Source organism: Trichomonas vaginalis, chromosome I (genome assembly GCF_026262505.1).
Source record: "Trichomonas vaginalis G3 chromosome I, whole genome shotgun sequence".
NCBI lineage: Eukaryota > Parabasalia > Trichomonadida > Trichomonadidae > Trichomonas > Trichomonas vaginalis.
Window position 1 is genome coordinate 3,388,562 of NC_067203.1, and position 14,197 is coordinate 3,402,758.

The window sequence follows — 14,197 nt, forward strand, 5'->3', positions numbered from 1 at the left end:
GCACAACTGAAAGAAGAAGGTAGTCAGCCACAACTTATAGACTTTCATTATGAATTTAATGAAAATGAAGATGGAACTCATGACTGTCAATTCATTGTATTCTCACCATTCAATGAAGTCGCTAAAAGAAAAAAAATCCATTACGTATAAGATTTCAAATCTCCGAACCAAGTGATGATTTTAAGAATGTTTTCAATTATGATGCAATGCTTCCGAGGAAAAATGAATTTTCAAAGATTGTAACACCTGGCATTTGGGATAGAAAGCAAGCAATATTATATTCAAACTTAAGCCAAAGGAGTTGAAAATGAGTTCATTGGTCATACAAGAACTTCACCACTTCCTAACCCTAAATACTATAAATTAACTGGCTTCAATCGTGAGTTTTGGATAGACATGTTCTCCACTCATGACCATAAATGTCCAGTGTTCTTGCCTCCAGACCATAAGGACTGTCTCTACATTGAAGCACAACTCTTAAACTCTACCATCGCAGTATTGTAAAATCTACGCTAGCTTTATTTTTATCACGAATGACCTCATTCATGACCTCATTCATGACCTCATTGCTGACAAAAAAAGCCGCACGGCAAGGGCGAAGCATGACCTCAGAACTTCAACTTACGAATAAAGCTTGTTTTAGTCGTTATTGAAAAGTTGAACTTTTCAGCAAAGCAAGGTTGACATGACTTACATAAGTCGAATGCAATCTCTTGACCATCATAAAGTGCTTTGTAAAGTTTCATTAAACTGAACTCAGAGTCTTTGTCATATGTTCCAACAGGTATGTGAATGTTCTTATCTTCATTGTAATAGCATTGTATAGCTTCAGGAAACATTTCATTAGCGGTTAAAGCAATAACATCTTGCTTCACGCCTTTCATTCTGCAGTGAAATGCAACTTCATTTAAATCGTTAGTGAGTAAGTCTATGTAGGTCTTCTTTCCACAGAAAATACTTTTATAAGCTAAACTTTGTTTTCCAGGTGTTATTTCTGCAAAGTCGCTATGAAATTGACCAAGGTTCTTTCCTATAAGTTCGCGACCATATCTCTTCTTAAACTCTGCTGCAAGCTTTGGATGTCTTCATTATATAAGTGCATACTGTCGGTATCCTGGTAAAAGATTTGAAGTCCCATGTCCTCTGCAGTACAGAATACTTCATTCATAATACGTTTTGACATAGACAGAATATTAACACCAAGTGGACAGAAGTTAAAGTGTCTGCAAATGCTTTTCGTTAGCTTGAAAATAGTTTTATCTGAACCATCCAAACCTTCGAACTTCACTATATGGTTGTAATTTCTTATAGCATATCTTATAGCATCTTTGTCATTTACTATGGTTATTTTTGACTCAATAGGAGATAGAATAGTTTTGCCATAAATGCTGTTCAGAATGAGTTTTATAATTTCTTGTAAGGGGTTTCCTTCTTTCTTATACTTTAACCTTAACTCAAACAACTTCTTTACTTCATCTCTTATTCTCATATCTCTGTTTCCATCGTAATAGTATCCTTGCAACACTTCACATTTGACACCTTGATATTTTATGAGGTCTTGTAATGTTATATGGTCAACATACATGAGACAGCAAGTGTTTGAACTTCTTGGAACGTTAAGTTCTGGATTTAGTTCAGGGTCGCAAACTATTAAATGAAAGTGTCTGGGTATACCAATCTCTGTTATCTTAATGAGAACAAAGAAGCCAGACATAAACTTTTCACCAATGGGTTCCTTTTGGTCATCATCGAATAAATGTCTCATGAGATACTCTGTGCTTAACATCTCCTCCTTCAATACTTTTGGAATACCTTCTAAAGTATAAAGTCTTGCTATAGCTGAAGGATATAATGAAACAGTGTCGAAGTCAGCAATGAGTTTCTTTTTGCTCTTTTTGTTTCATGTTATCTGACAACATACATCTTCCACCTTGAATGCATCTCGAAATAAATTCTCTTGGTTTATTTGAGAGGTCATAAAGATTTCCATTCGGGAAGTATACTCTGTTCTCAAACAATTTGTTAGCAATAGAACAAATACTAACGTAGTCATAAACGTTTAAATCAAACTCTTTCAATAAGTCATTGCGGAACTTTACAAAACCTTCTCTTAAAATTCTTACATCTTGTTTGCAGTAAAACGTGCTATATTTTTCTAAGTCGAAGTGGTTTTCATCTATTCTGCAACCTTTGATGGAATCTATGTTCTTCATAAATGTATCTGCATCATGGATAAACTTACATGCTTCAGAAATGACACCAGTTCTGTTGTCATTTGCTAACAAAACACTGCTGTAGTAGTTATATGGAAATACTTCTTTCGGTCCTGTTTGTAAGTTAAACATAGCAGGAAATAGTTTAAGCTTCTTATTTATAACACTGTAAGAGTCTTTTATAATAATTGCCCGTCCTTTATATAAACCAGTTATTTGCATTGTTCGTGAACCTTTAATGATGGGAGTTCCTTTCACTTCTGTCATGTGTCTTAAGATGAAGTTTATGTCATAACTGAGGTTGTGAAATATATTAAACTCTTGTCAGGAAGTCTTTCCAAAAATTCTGTTGCACAGTTTTGACCCCAAATGCTTTCACTAACTGAACCATCTTCACTGTCATAACAGATGTTAAAAGCTTTATGAAAGCCATCCGTACTACACTCAAAGTCAGCAAAGAAAACGTGCTCAGGTATGAATTTACATTTAGCTTTATTTACTTCTTTTGACTCTGCTTTCTTCTTCAGTTGTACACAATACTTTGGAGCATATGTCAAATCTTTAAATGGTGCAAGGTTCTGTTTATATAAGTCAGTAGTATATGTGAAAAGTTCTCCATAAGAAATAGGTTCGAAATATTTGCACTCCCACAATGTTTTCATAACATCCCATAACGGTGTTGTTCTATCATAACGAACTACATATTTATCTTCTCTCTTTGTATAAATCTTCATCTGTTTCTCAATGTTCATTCCACCACACTTGAGATTTCTATATAGTTCGAATGAATATGTTGTCATTGGAATCTTTCATTTAGCATGTAGTGGTCTTCAACAAGAAGTAAGTCAATAGTTCTAACAGTTTCGCATTCTTTTGGTATATATCTCTTTATTTCATTATGTCTTGAGTCATTGAAATAACCAATGGTAACATTAAATGCTATACCTGTTGCGTCAGAAATTTCTTGTACTTTACTTTGAGGAAAGTCTCTAACACGAATGACTTCTCTCATGTGGTCAATAGTTTCTTCATTTACTCCAGCCTGAATGCAAGCATAAACGAAACAATTGTCTTCTGTCATAAGTGTTGCAGTTCTTTTGTTCAGTTCATTGAAGATTTGGTAGCGTTCAAGATTTATAGGTAATGTGCAAAGATACTTCCAGAACTGACCGCTTCTCTTCTTATAAAACTTCTTTTCACCATTATCTTTCCAAAGCATCTATTCTTGTTTTTCCTGTTTGCTTAAGCTTCAAAATGGCTTTCTGTCATTTGTCAGTGTGCTTTCATCTCTATATGGTCTCTTTTTTGGTTTGCCTTTCTTTACATCTGACATCGTTAAGCCTTCATATTCTGTTAAATCATACATCTTTATTTCGGTAAGATTCTTTATGTTTGTCAAGAAGAAGTCATAGTGCATTTCAACAATACCTGCAGCATTTGCTTCTATCTCTGATATAAAGTTCTCCTTCAAGAGCTGATGTAGTAATGTTCCAATATTATTGAGGTTTAACGTAGAACATTCATACTTTCCACCAAGTTTATAACATACCATCCATCTCTGTTGTGAGTTTATTTTAATTTTCTCTAAGAGTCTCATGAAAACCTTACCAAAATGTTTGTGTAAGTAGTCTCTGTTTGGTTCATCTAAAGCTTCGATGTTAAAGTCAATGAGTCTATTGCCTGACTTCACATTTCTCTTCCTATTCTCTTCATCTTTCTTTAACCATCTCTCACCTTCTTTTGGTTTGTCGTCAATGGAACGAATGACATCGTTAGCTTTGCGAACTTGTTCTATAGCACTTTTAAACATCTCTCTTCTCTGTTGTTTCAGTGTGTCATCTCTCTTTCGTGTTTCACCAACGTTTGCATTTGTTATGTCAAACATTTCTCTTCTTACTTCATGAGGTATTGAACGTCTATGATATAAGTCAATAGCAATGTCATTTAAAGGAAATGCTCTTGCATGGACTTCGTCCTCGCCGCGTTGCGGCTTTATGAACTCATGAATTCTATCATAACTTATTGCACCATTGTAGTCATTGAGATGTCAGCGAGTGCTTTTTTGTTTGTTGCGTAATGCTTTGCAACATCTATATTAGCTTCTGTAAGAAGTTGTTTTATTTCCGAGTGTTCTAACTTAGACAACTTCCGATACATCTTTAGTAGGAAATAAAAAAATATTTTTTGAAAAAATTAGATTACATTTTTTTAAGTTATTTTTCAAAATAATTTAATATTTTTATTTTAATGAAACACATGCAAGATTGCAAGTTCTTTTCATACAATGCTCTCGCTACTGCCATCAAGAATGAGTTCAATGGTGCTTCAAACGTTAATGTTATCTTTAACAAGAAGTTTGTGAAAGAATCTAAGTTTGGTCAGTATGTCAGACCATTAGCTATTGTCATTGACCGCAAACGTTATACTTCACAAGAGTTAGCAGTAGTTTTGAAACAAAAGGGTTTCTTCGTGAATGTCAAAGATACTCATTATACTGTTATAAAGAACTCCAACATTGACTTCTTCAGTATTGCTATGAATCTTTCCGAACAGAAAGAATATAAGAAGGGTGAAACAAATGTGAAATATTATCCTTCATCTCTGAAGACAATAACGAACAAAGATGTTATACAAAAGTTCTTACCAAAGGTTGAAGAAGCTTCTATTGACATTGACGAAGGAAGTGAAATGGTTGAAGAAATTGACCCTGAAGCTATTTAACCAAAAATATATTTTTGGTGAAGAGGTGAGATGTCACCTGTTTTTTCACCTCATTCTCTCTTCGTTAATGTTGTCGTGACTTCATTCTTCCTCTTTGAAGTTATCGAAATATTCTGTTATTTTTTCCTTCAGTAGCGGCAAGTCTTCTTTGAAGGTAAGTATTGTGCAACCTTTGATGTCATAGTGTGTTTGAGGAAGAGTATTTTTGACAATTTCTTTTATTTGCTCATTCGGTGTCATTGAAATCGGTAAGTTTTCACGATAGAACCAGTTTCTGTCAGATTTGTAAATCTTAGCAAGGTCATAAAAGCTTTTGTTGTTTCTTCTGACTAAATGCAACATAACCATATCTTTATCTTCTTCATTCTCCATCTCTTCAGCGTAAATCATATACTTATAACTCTTTTCCTTTCCTTTTGGTACTGAACGTGGTATTCTTTTCTGTATGCTTTTGTCTTTGGATTCAATGACTTCATCTTTTGCTTGAAGTTTCTTTTCCATCTCTCCACGTTCTGCTTTATATAGTTCATCTAACATCATGAAAATATAACAAGCATAACGAGGTGAAGCCCACATTGCTACAGCATTTACTAAAAGTCTATGAACATAATAACCTTTCAAACCAGGAGCCAAATTCTTGCGATTTTCGTACGGAATCTCTTCCCTCGGTTTTCCGAGGGAAGCAATCATATGAGGAAATTCTTCTAAAAGTTCTTTTGCCTGTTGGTTTTCAAACCAATGATATGCTTGCTTTGTAGAACGAAGAGCGTTCATTATACTTTGCATTTGATACATGTCGTCTTTGACCGAACGAATGAGTCTCAATTGTTTGTTATACTGTATGTACTCGTATTCTTCATTTATGGCTTCATGAACGATAGCAGTTGTTGTGTTCTCTAATGTTGACATTACTGTTCTTACATACAGGATAAAAAAATAAATAAAATAAAAACTAACTTTATTTTTTCTGAGATAAACACTATTTCTTCACAACATTAAATTTTATCCTGTATGAAATGACTTTAAAAAGATTATTGACTGACTTCGAATACTATCTCATTGACGCACTGACAGACCCTCAAAACTGTGTTGAAAGTTCTTTAAGCTTTAAGATTGAAGGTACGACGCATTTTGTCTTCACTTACGTATTGAAAGAATATGACCGTTATCATAACGAAGTGAATCAAACACTAATAAAATTTGTAGATAAAAAATTGGTTAACAATGAATATTTTAAACGTGAAGACCCAAACACTGCTGGAGATGATGAAGAATACAGACAAGTTATTGAAAAAAATAACGCAAGATTAGATGCAATAGAAAAGAAGTTTAATGAATGTCTTACAAACACGTATGAATATCTTATGCAGTGGGAAGCCAGATGGAAATAAATTTACGTCAAATATGCAATTTATAAAATCTTATGTCGACAGGCTACGTAGCACAGTGGTCTAAGGTGGTGTTATGGAGGGGTCAAGGTCTGTGGTTCGAACCGCGACAGCGCCGTATTTTCTTATTTTCTTTGTTTGTCTTGTTTGTCGTGAATAAAAAGTGTCATAAAAGTGCTCTATCTTCCACGGGAATAAATAAAAAATTTACTTTATTTCTTCTTTATTTCTTCTTTATTTCTTTGTTCCCGTGGAAGAAGGGTTTTGCTGTTTTTTCTCAGCCGAAATCAATGATTTTTTCATTTTTGGAATCCTTAGCGAATGAGGAATCTTTTCTCTCGTGGAAGCTTTGACCAAAAATATAATTTAGGTGAAGAGGTGAGATGTCACCTGTTTTTTCACCTGTTTTTTCACCCTCAGCCGCTAAGCGGCGAGACCCAAAGGGTCTTGACTTTGTCATAACTTCTTCGTAAATGCTTTGTCATAACTTCTTCGTAAATGCTTTGTCATAACTTCTTCGTAAATGACCAAAAATATAATTTAGGTGAAGAGGTGAGATGTCACCCGTTTTTTCACCTAATTTTTCACCCCAGTTTTTTCACAAGCGTTTTACATGAATTGTACGATGTATATTTGAAATCCTAAACAGTTTTGTAGCTTCTATTTCTTCGCTGAGGATATCAAAAGTTTTAACAATGCCGAAAGTCTCTTTATATTTCTTCTTGACGTCAGATAGAAGGAAATCTTCTACTGTTGGATAGTTTTTGTTCAGAAATTCTAACATGTTCATTTTATCTTCTGCTGGCTTTTCTGCTTCTTTCTTTAAGTCTGCATAGTCGTTTCTCATTCTTTCTATCTCTTTGACTGAGTAGTTATATTTCCTAATTGCTGCCTTACATTTTGAACATTGCGGGTTCATTTTTGCGTTATATTCTGAAACCTTACCTGCTAAAACAACTAAGGCGTCAATTGCTCTCTTCATCTCAAACATAGCGGGTCTTATTTGTTCGTTCCATACTTTGCCTCTTCTATCTTTATCTCTTATCTGCCATACACATTCAGCAACTAACGAAACAAAGTTGTCGTAGGTCTTAAATTCTTCAGATTTATATATGTCAGAAATGTTTTTATATACCATGTCGCAATCTTTGTCCATAACTTTATGGTTGCAATGAAAACCAAGGAATTCATAATTTACCTTACGAATGAACTTCTTTATTTCTACTGAGTCAGTTGGTTTCACTTCTATTTCATCGAATTCAGGAATAGTGAGTTTTTGTTGTTGGATTTCAGGCAATTTGGGTAAATGGTCAATAATGTCCTGCATTTCATAAAGATACTGTTCATTTTCTTCATCTTTCGCACTACAGTCTAAATTATTTGTTAAAAGTTCTTGCTTTATCTTCTGGATTTCTGTTTCGAAAGTATATGAAGAAGGAATGAAGCTTTTCATTTCTACCAACATTGACGTAGGATTCATGACTAACGAGTTTGGTGCTGTTGTTGTGGACAGAGTCCCGCCGTTCGCGGCTTGAATTGTTGTTGTGCCGATTGTTGAAATCATATCTTTTATACAAAATAAAAAATAAATAAAAATAAAACTAACATTATTTTTGGTCTTTTGTGAAAATTCATGAAAATTCAAGAGGTGAAAAAACAGGTGAGAAAACAGGTGAAATCTCACCTCTTCACCTAAACATTATTTTTACTGAATTTAGCAACAAAATGAATGAGGTCAGGATGTATGTTGCTGAATTCATTCATAACACCCTTTGTAAGCTCATAAAATGTTTGTTTTGAGGTCGAGCCACTTTTGGCTCCACCATATTCTTTCAACCTGAAGCATTTAATATATGTAAAAATATATTGTTTTAAAAATAAATTGTTTTCATGAAAATTCATGAGGTGAAAAATTAGGTGAAAAAACAGGTGACATCTCACCTCTTCACCTAAACATTATTTTTGGTGTAAATTTATGAAAACATTAATAATACATGACTGTTCTCATTCATGTCTGATTTACATCTAATGAAAAAGTTTAGAAGAATTTTCTTATTCTTTCTGGCATGTTTTTATCTTTCCAGTACTCCCGCTCTAATGGTCCCAGATGAGTTGGTTTAGATTCTCTCAAGTTCTTAGATGGTATAACATCTTCAACGCCTCCTTCATATCTTACTTTATAAGTGTCATCGTTTATGTTGTAGTCAAGTATTTCAATAACCACTCCTCGCTTTGCTTCGTCAATGGTTTCAGCAAGTTTGCCATTACTACTTTCGACTAATTTATGTCGAGGATAAAACGCAATAGAGTCGTCGGCAGCTTTTATAAGATATCCATTACCTTGCGTAGAGTCTACAATATAATAATTTCGACTTAACCTTAAACGTTTCTTTGTCAACGGTTTGTCGTCAAGAACTACACGAACTTTTGTACCAGGAATGAGAGTAAATTGTGTTGAATTTCTGATATTTTGTGTTTGACTTCGTTTCTTTTGTATATACTTTTCTTCTTGTTGTTGTGTCATTGAATTTGGTGTATGTCCTGTTGTAGAATGTGTTGAGGAATTATATACTTCGAGAAAATGTTTCATTGTTTCTTCGGTAAAGTCTCGCTCTTGATTTAAATCTCTGAGAGTCCTTATGAAGCGGTTAATGATACCGAGTATGTTATGGTTATGGTCTTCAGTAGTGTAGTGAGTTATGTTATGCTTAATGAGAAATTCTGTGATTTCGTTGCTGAGGTATGCACTGTCTTGGTCTGATGTTAAAGTACTTGGGCTATGTTCTGCTACAAACTTTTGTAAAACTCTTAACACTTCATGAGTTCCTTTATTTCTCATTATATACGCAAAAGCTTTACGAGTGTTAACATTTATGAAGATGAGGAATGGTTTATGTCCTCCTTTTCTGCTTTGAATGAGAGTGTCAAATTGGTATGCGTCAGGAGTGTTGGAGTAAATTGGTAAAAAGTAGTCGTAAGGGTTTATTTTTGTTTGATGTACAACATTTTTGTCAAAGAACCTTTTCACTTCAGCTCTGTTAGTAAATCCCCGACTCTTTGCAGCTTCATTGAACTTCTTAAATGACCTCCATGGATGTTGTTCGAATACTTCTTTCAAGCTCATTTATGTAAAGTTAAAGATTTTAACCAACTCGTATCCAAGCGTGCATTGTTATATAAGGAGGCATATAATCTTTTCCATTACCTGCTGGGTCTGTAATACCAGCTACAACATGTGTATGATTTCCTGCAGTTCCACAGAAAATACCTGTGCTAACATCTTTGGGGTCAGTTGAAATATCATATCTATGCATTCCCTGTCTATCCGAACCCGCTGCAAGATTTGTATAACCTCTTTTTGTTATTGAATGTGAATGGTTTCCTTCCACAGATGTTCTTCCACTGAACCTATGCATATGTGAAGGAAGGTTTTCAATACCTATTTTCTTTGAACCTCCCATCTTCATTGACTGCGTATTAGTGTAGAATGGAAAACTGTCAACTATTTCATACCATCTACCACCAAATAAAGTGTTTGGATTTATTGGATTCATAGACGTATAAACAGCTCCTATAGGATATATTAAATCATATATGCTCATAACTCTATAAACATATTCTAAAGAACTTATGTCATTAAATACCATTTGGAATGTATCTCCCGGATGAAATGTTGCATTTGTTCCACTTTTATAATGTAATGTTAGTTCAATAGAATTATCCAAGAAAAATTCAAAAGTATCTGGTTGAAGACCTCTAACAAATTCAAATGGAGTTGCTGGTTCACCATTTATAATTTCTGTTGTAAATGTCATTGTATCTGGTTTCGAAAATTTCTTTGTTAGTTCTGCATCCACATAAGTTTTGTCAGCTTTCTTATCTAACATTGCTGGTAGTTCATATGCTTCAAAGTTTCTGGCATGATCTTCGGTATTCCTGCAACTCTTATCTAAATTGTTAAGAGTATCTTTTACGCTTGTACTTGGATTTTCTAATGGTGCATTTGAACCCAAATCAAAGTTCAAGATAATGTCGTCTGCTCTAACAGTAGTGAAGGATTTATGTGTATGGTTCTTGTCAGCTTTCTTATCTAACATTGCTGGTAGTTCATATGCTTCAAAGTTTCTGGCATGATCTTCGATATTCATACATTTACCATTTAAGGAGTTTAGTGTATCTTTTACGCTTGTACTTGGATTTTCTAATGGTGCACTTGAACCCAAATCAAAGTTCAATATTATGTCGTCTGCTCTAACAGTAGTGAAGGATTCGTTTTGTATGGTTCTTGTCAGCTTTACTGTCTAAAGAAGTTTGAAGTTCATTTATATCGGAGATGTTGTGTTTATGAGATTTCAAAACTTTGTTCATTGCTTCGAGTTCATCTTTGTCAGCTTTACTTTTAATAGCATCTTCAAACGTTATTTTTTGACTTAACTCTCTCTTGGTCAACTAATACACCGTTAACATTGAAAGTAGAGGCATAAATTTCACCGGTATAACTAAATGCTTCTTGTGCTTTACCTGTGTCATAATGTACAGTACAGCTTATGTCATAACCTTTAGCACGAATGTATTTATATCTTCTTTCATTAACATTTTTTGTCTTCGCTTCATCACTTCGTGTTAAATATCCATGGTAGTCCGTTATAATCTGTTCGTCTGAAGTTATATAATGAACGTGGTTTTTATCTGCTTTTTCGGCTAATTTCTCATTAACATCATTCACTTCTAATTCAACTCTTCCGCCAGAACTCTTAATCATTAATCTTTTTCATTAATTCGGTAATTACGTCATAAAGACTATATTCTGTTTTTCGGTTTTGTAAATAATGAGTCAAAATTTCTTTTCATCATTACATCGCTGACATTAATGATATCACCAATTCCTTTTTCATTTATTCTCTTCATTAGTTCTGCAATAATGACGAATATATAATCTGTTAATTTATTCTCTTCATCGAGGGTTATAGAATGTTTTGAAATTGAATCATTAACTCCTCTAAATAAATCAATAACTTCAGGATACACGTTTTTAATGTCCTCGAATAACCCGACCAGTATCCTCGCCACTATGTGGCTCTGAGCCCGTTGGGCTCTGTTGTTCATGTTCTTCGTTCCCGTCGTTACGTGGTTTTAATCTCTAACCATCATCAACGCAGCCATAACCGAGGGTTTGTTGCTAGATCTGTTCGAAAATCCGTCCGTTATGTACAGTATATCTAAATAATTTCTTTGTGTTTGTTAAAACATTTGAAAAAGTCTTTTAAAACCATCTACAAAATTTCCTGTTTCACCTAATGTTCTTGCAGCATTTACAAGCTCACCCATTCCCGCTTTTGACCCCAAAAACGTCCATATTGCATTTATTTCACTCTGTATAGTTGTCATTCAGCGAAACTAACACCCGCATTCGCTAAGCTGAAAATGAAATTCATGGATCGAACTTAATTCACCTTCTTTTTCAATTTCAACGAACTCACTAACATGAGATTTAAATATTCTTTCGTTAAAATTGTTTTCCCCGATGTTATGTCATTAACGAAACTATCACCGTCAAAAGTTAACGAATTCAATTTCGTCGTTGATGCTTTTATTTCATAACGCTTTATCAATAGTTTTTGGCTCACCTTCTTTAGAAGCATATGAAAACATTAATGAATGAATTATATGTATTCGTGAATGAGTTAAAATCAATGATTTTCATTAATGAAGCCTTTAATGATTCATTAACTGTTGAATCCCTTAAAACAATTACTGAACTGTCATGGCTTCGCCTGGTCGCTTCGGTCTGAAAGACCTTCAGGACTCAAAGAGTCCGTTTGCGACTTTATGAAAGGTACACTGCAAACCGTCGAGTTTGGATCAAATGCTGTAGTTGGTGCAGGAATATTAATGATATAAGTCATTAAATCATTAAGTGACGTAAATAATGTTGTCGTTTTTTGATTTAATTTCTTTAGCATCTGTTATATATGGTAATTTTATTTCTGTAGTTTTCTGAATTAAAGATATTCGCTAAAAATGTTTTGTAAACTGTTTTGAACAGCTGTGTAAACGTTGAATCCGGAACTCTTACGATTTCACCATCCTTAATAAAAGGCATTGTACATGGCGTAGTGCTTGGGTCAAATCTTTCGGGATTATAATTCAACATATATTCTAGCTTCATGAAGAGACTTATATACTGTTGTGTCGTTCTTCATGACGATTTCACCATTTACAATGAATGGCATAGTACATGGAGTTAAAATGGGGTCAAACTTTTCATAGTCCTTCCATGTTATGTATTTCTCGGTATTTCCATCACTGATAACAATATATTTGTCAGTAAGTGTGAGAGAGTATTGACCAAAATATAAACGTTTAGCTCTGTCAGCTTCATACGCATATGCAGCAATAGTCATATTTTAATGAGAATAAAATGTTGTTCTATTTGCAAAGTACAGACCCAAACGAATACGGGACAGTAAAGCTACAAACAAACTTAGGTCTACAGAATGAGCCACTTGCTTTCAGAGTTGTTGACTTCAATACTATCGCAACTTTTGTCATAACAGATGAAACAGATTTCATGGAGCTTGAAATAGATGGAAAGAAGCACGAAATAAGATTTCACAATAATGTAGAATATAAGATGGAAACATTAGCTGGAGTGTTAAATGCTCTCATAAATACTACAATAAACAAGGATAACGAAGAAAACTTAATGAATGTTAAACTTATTGCAGGAGTTTTGAAGTTCAGTTATGCAAAGGAGTTTAAGATAACACGAATGAGTCATAGAGTTCAATTGCTTCTGGGAGCATACCATATGACATTTCCTTTGAAAAGTGTTGACAAAACGATTGAGATGAAATCTGTTCCATACGTATGTTATGGCAACTGTTTATACATTGAGTCTAAAATAGCTAATGTCACAGGCATTTCAGGAGTTAATAGTAAAGGTTCAGTAGAATATAAGTCTTTCTGTTATGCAGTCAATTCAATGTTCATTCCAAACGTTCCTGTCATAGCAACTCATTTAGGTAAATGGGTTCGCATTAGTCCTCATAATTTGAAAGACATGCAATTCAGACTAGTTGACTTTCAGGGCGAGCCTGTAGAACTGAAGGCACCAGTGCGAATGACTGTTGAAGTTGACTTTTTAGAAAATATTAAATGCAACAGCTTACAAGAGAACTCAGAGCTAAAAATATAAAGTATGAATGTTATGTATTAGGTCATGAACTTTGGTTGTTGCTGTTTGATGAAACAAATGAGTTAGTTATGTCAGTCAAGAGAACAGAAAAAGGCGTCAAAGGCGCCGAGCGCAAAGCGCTATATTGTGTTAGTGAAAACTGCACCAAGTCAATAAGATTAGGTTTGCATTATGAAGATGAGTTCGATACTGTTGAAGAAGTTTTGGATAGATATTACAAATTGCTTTAATTTACTAAAACATATTTCAAGCAAAGTTTATATTCTGTTGAAAGTTTTGTATATTCATTCGAATATTTATACTTAAACTCAACTCCTGTAGTTCCTGGTGTTTCAATGATGCGGATGTTACCTATTTATGAATGGTGGCGTTTGACCACAGCATTCGATTTCAGGGTCGAGATAGTCAATGACACATTGTTTCCCTGTTATTCGTGATATAACATTTTCAAGGTCCTCCTTTGTTAGAATTATTTGGTTCTTACTTATAAGATTTGTCAAAAGCTTCTTATCGTCTTTGAGTAAAATTGTTTGGTATAACTGAAGAAGGTAATGGTCTACGTTATCTGAAGGATTTGTTTGAACATTTGTGTAAGGATTGTCGTTGGCTTCTCTTGAAAGAATTTGGTCCAGTGGTGGATACTCTAACTTAACATCTGATGTAGCGTTAGCGTTTGA

At 34.0% G+C, this 14,197-nt stretch overlaps 6 protein-coding genes and 1 pseudogene across 7 annotated transcripts, besides 1 other annotated feature; 3 read left to right on the top strand and 4 right to left on the bottom strand.

Annotated features, from left to right (window-relative positions):
- Positions 1-14,197: part of a mobile genetic element that runs on past both edges of the window.
- On the bottom strand, positions 3,933-4,370 carry TVAGG3_0921910 (annotated as a pseudogene). Its single transcript has one exon. A coding segment is annotated over exon 1 (438 nt).
- Positions 4,749-4,934, top strand: TVAGG3_0921920 (uncharacterized protein; the record flags this gene model as incomplete). Its single annotated transcript, XM_051252275.1, has 1 exon — positions 4,749-4,934. The coding sequence occupies one exon, from the start codon at positions 4,749-4,751 to the stop codon at positions 4,932-4,934; it is 186 nt and encodes a 61-aa protein (XP_051077849.1).
- On the bottom strand, positions 5,016-5,843 carry TVAGG3_0921930 (KilA, N-terminal/APSES-type HTH, DNA-binding family; the record flags this gene model as incomplete). The annotated part of the gene is made up of 1 exon (XM_051252276.1): positions 5,016-5,843. The coding sequence occupies one exon, from the start codon at positions 5,841-5,843 to the stop codon at positions 5,016-5,018; it is 828 nt and encodes a 275-aa protein (XP_051077850.1).
- On the top strand, positions 5,951-6,325 carry TVAGG3_0921940 (uncharacterized protein; the record flags this gene model as incomplete). Its single annotated transcript, XM_051252277.1, has 1 exon — positions 5,951-6,325. One exon carries the CDS (start codon positions 5,951-5,953, stop codon positions 6,323-6,325), a length of 375 nt encoding a protein of 124 aa, XP_051077851.1.
- Positions 8,824-9,446, bottom strand: TVAGG3_0921950 (integrase core domain containing protein family; the record flags this gene model as incomplete). Its single annotated transcript, XM_051252278.1, has 1 exon — positions 8,824-9,446. A coding segment is annotated over one exon (623 nt), but the record flags the coding sequence as incomplete, so codon positions are not given.
- TVAGG3_0921960 (ATP binding) lies at positions 9,546-10,419 on the bottom strand (the record flags this gene model as incomplete). The annotated part of the gene is made up of 1 exon (XM_051252279.1): positions 9,546-10,419. A coding segment is annotated over one exon (874 nt), but the record flags the coding sequence as incomplete, so codon positions are not given.
- On the top strand, positions 12,744-13,520 carry TVAGG3_0921970 (uncharacterized protein; the record flags this gene model as incomplete). Its single annotated transcript, XM_051252280.1, has 1 exon — positions 12,744-13,520. The coding sequence occupies one exon, from the start codon at positions 12,744-12,746 to the stop codon at positions 13,518-13,520; it is 777 nt and encodes a 258-aa protein (XP_051077854.1).